The sequence below is a fragment of the Mycteria americana genome, chromosome 1 (genome assembly GCF_035582795.1).
Source record: "Mycteria americana isolate JAX WOST 10 ecotype Jacksonville Zoo and Gardens chromosome 1, USCA_MyAme_1.0, whole genome shotgun sequence".
NCBI lineage: Eukaryota > Metazoa > Chordata > Aves > Ciconiiformes > Ciconiidae > Mycteria > Mycteria americana.
Genome location: NC_134365.1, coordinates 62833721 through 62836384, shown reverse-complemented (window position 1 = coordinate 62836384; position 2664 = coordinate 62833721). Strand labels below are relative to the sequence as shown.

The window sequence follows — 2664 nt, the reverse complement described above, 5'->3', positions numbered from 1 at the left end:
TCAGGGCCGGGAGCGCGGCACGCGCCGGGCGCACGCACTTGCAACAACAAACCCGCGAGGGGTGGGGGCGGCGGGGCGGGGGCGGGGGAGCGGGCACCGGGGGGCGGGGGAGGGGGGCGGGGGGAGGCGGGGCCGCGCGGCGGCCAGCGCGTGTGCGCCGGGGGCTGCGTGGGGGGGTGGGGGGTGCGTGTGTGTGTGTGTGTGTGCCCGTGCCCCCCCCCCCCCCCCCCGCGCCGAAAAGGCGGCGGCGCTCCGCGACCCGCGGCCGCTTGCGGCAAAGCCGGGGAGCGTGGAAGGCGCAAGGTGCAGAGTGTGCGTGTGCGTGTGTGTGTGTGAGCGCGGGGGGGCGGCGGGGGGAGTGCGTGCGTGTGTGTGTGTCTGTGTGCAGGGGGGGCGAGCCCCGTCCGCCCCTTATAAGAGACACAATCCCCAGCCACTTTTTTGCAAAAGGGGCTTTGCAAAGCAGCCCGCGCACACGCGAGCGCCACGAGCCTCCCCGCGGCCGCCGCACGGAGGGCGAGAGGGAGGGGGGCGGGCAGAGCCGCCCGCCGTCCCCGGCCGCCCGCCCGGCTCCGCCGCCCGCCGCCTTTGGTCGCCGCTGCCCCTTCCCCCTGCCCTCCGTCGCCCGCCGCGTTTTTGCCAGCGAACGCCGCACGGTTTTTTTTCCTCTCTCTAGATTTTTTCTGGTGGTGGGGGGACGGGGACCGGCCGCCGCTCGGGCGCCGCCGCCTCGCAGGACGCCCCCGCGCCCATGGCCAGCGGCAGCCCCGCCAGGATGGCCAGCGGCGCCGGGCAGCCGCCCTTCCTGCAGCCGGCGTGCTTCTTCGCCGCGGCGGTGGCCGCCGCCGCCGCCCCGCCGGGGCCGCCGCCGGGGGCGCCGCCGCCGCAGCTGAGCCCGGCGGGCGGGCAGCCCTCGCCGGGCGGCAAGCCCTCGGCGCCGCGGGCCGCCAAGCGGCAGCGCTCGGCCTCGCCGGAGCTGATGCGCTGCAAGCGGCGGCTCAACTTCAGCGGCTTCGGGTACAGCCTGCCGCAGCAGCAGCCGGCGGCCGTGGCGCGGCGCAACGAGCGGGAGCGCAACCGGGTGAAGCTGGTGAACCTGGGCTTCGCCACCCTGCGGGAGCACGTCCCCAACGGCGCCGCCAACAAGAAGATGAGCAAAGTGGAGACGCTCCGCTCCGCCGTCGAGTACATCCGCGCCCTGCAGCAGCTGCTCGACGAGCACGACGCCGTCAGCGCCGCCTTCCAGGCCGGCGTCCTCTCGCCCACCATCTCGCCCAGCTACTCCCACGACATGAACTCCATGGCGGGCTCCCCCGTCTCCTCCTACTCCTCCGACGAGGGCTCCTACGACCCGCTCAGCCCCGAGGAGCAGGAGCTGCTCGACTTCACCAGCTGGTTCTGAACGCCGGCGGCCCCCGCGGCAGGTGGGTACGCGCCCGCGGAGGGCCGGGGCGCCGCGGGGCGGGGGAGGCCGGGGGGGACGCGGGGCGGCGGGGGTGCAGCCGCCGGGGGAGCCCCGCAGGCGGGCGCCGCGCGTCCCCCGGTACTTACGAGCGGCTGCGGCAGCCCGGCGCTGCGCTGGTCCCGGCGCGGCTCTGATCTCCTCTCTCTTTTATTGTTACAGGACAGTTGCAAAGGGGGAAAAAAACAAAATCGTATCTCGCACAGACAGACAGACAGACAGACAGAAATCCACCCAGAAAAAGAACCTGTTGCATTTCCCTCTCCCCCGCCGTCGGAGGGCGGTGCGGGCACGTCTCTCGGCGGGCGGGCACAGCGCTGCGCGCCGCGGGGGCGGTCGGGGCGGCCGCCCCCGGCCCCGGAGCCCGGCCGGCCTTTGCACTCCGTCGCGCCGCCGCGGACCGCGCCCCGGCGGAGTGGGTGTCCCGCGGGGGAGCCGCGGCGGCCCCGGCCGGGCCGCCCCCGCCCCCGCCCCGGGCCGCGGGGACGGGCGCTGCGCTCCTCGGCCTGCGGAGGAGCTCTTCCTCCTCGCCAGCAGAACGGCAGCCCGCCGCCGCCGCGGCCCTTCAGAGACTGGCGTTCATCACGCTGTGGACAAAGTTAGTTCCCCGATGCTTGTGGAGATGTTGAAATTAAGCTATGCTGTACTCAAAGAAGCCCCCGGAGCCCCGTCTCCCCCCCTCGCCGCGCCTCTCCCTCCCCTCGCTCCGAGCTTTTCCTCGCGTTTCCATCATAGAATGCTTCCAATCTTTTTTGTGAATTTTTTTATTATAAGAAAATCTATTTGTATCTATCCTAACCAGTTTGGGGATATATTAAGCTATTTTTGTACATAAGAGAGAGAGAGATTTATAGAGGTTTTGTACAAATGGTTTAAAATGTGTATATCTTGATACTTTTTTTAATATGTAATGCTTATTACCTCTTCATGTTTAGACTTGTAGTCGACGTTACCTTACAACTGCCATTTTTGTATGTGGTTTTGTAAAGGACTTGAATTTCCTCCAGATGTACTTTAGCACCAACGTGTCTTACTTTATAGAAACTTTGTTAATGTATTAATAATGTTATTAAACAATGTTCAGAGTGAACAAAGTTTATGCAGCTATTGTCCAAACGCAAGATGGTAGCCATTTGTTTTTATATGCTGCCTTTTGAAAAAAAACAAAAACAAAAACAAACAAACACAAACAAGCAAACCCC

At 66.7% G+C, this 2664-nt stretch overlaps 1 protein-coding gene across 1 annotated transcript; it reads left to right on the top strand.

The window, feature by feature from the left end:
- The first annotated feature begins 751 nt into the window (after positions 1–751).
- On the top strand, positions 752–1402 carry ASCL1 (achaete-scute family bHLH transcription factor 1). Its single transcript, XM_075491699.1, has one exon. The coding sequence runs from the start codon at positions 752–754 to the stop codon at positions 1400–1402; it is 651 nt and encodes a 216-aa protein (XP_075347814.1).
- The last annotated feature ends 1262 nt before the right edge of the window (positions 1403–2664 follow it).

Coding starts and splice junctions, on each gene's coding strand:
- ASCL1 (XM_075491699.1), top strand. CDS start 752: ATGGCCAGCGGCAGCCCCGCCAGGATGGCCAGCGGCGCCGGGCAGCCG.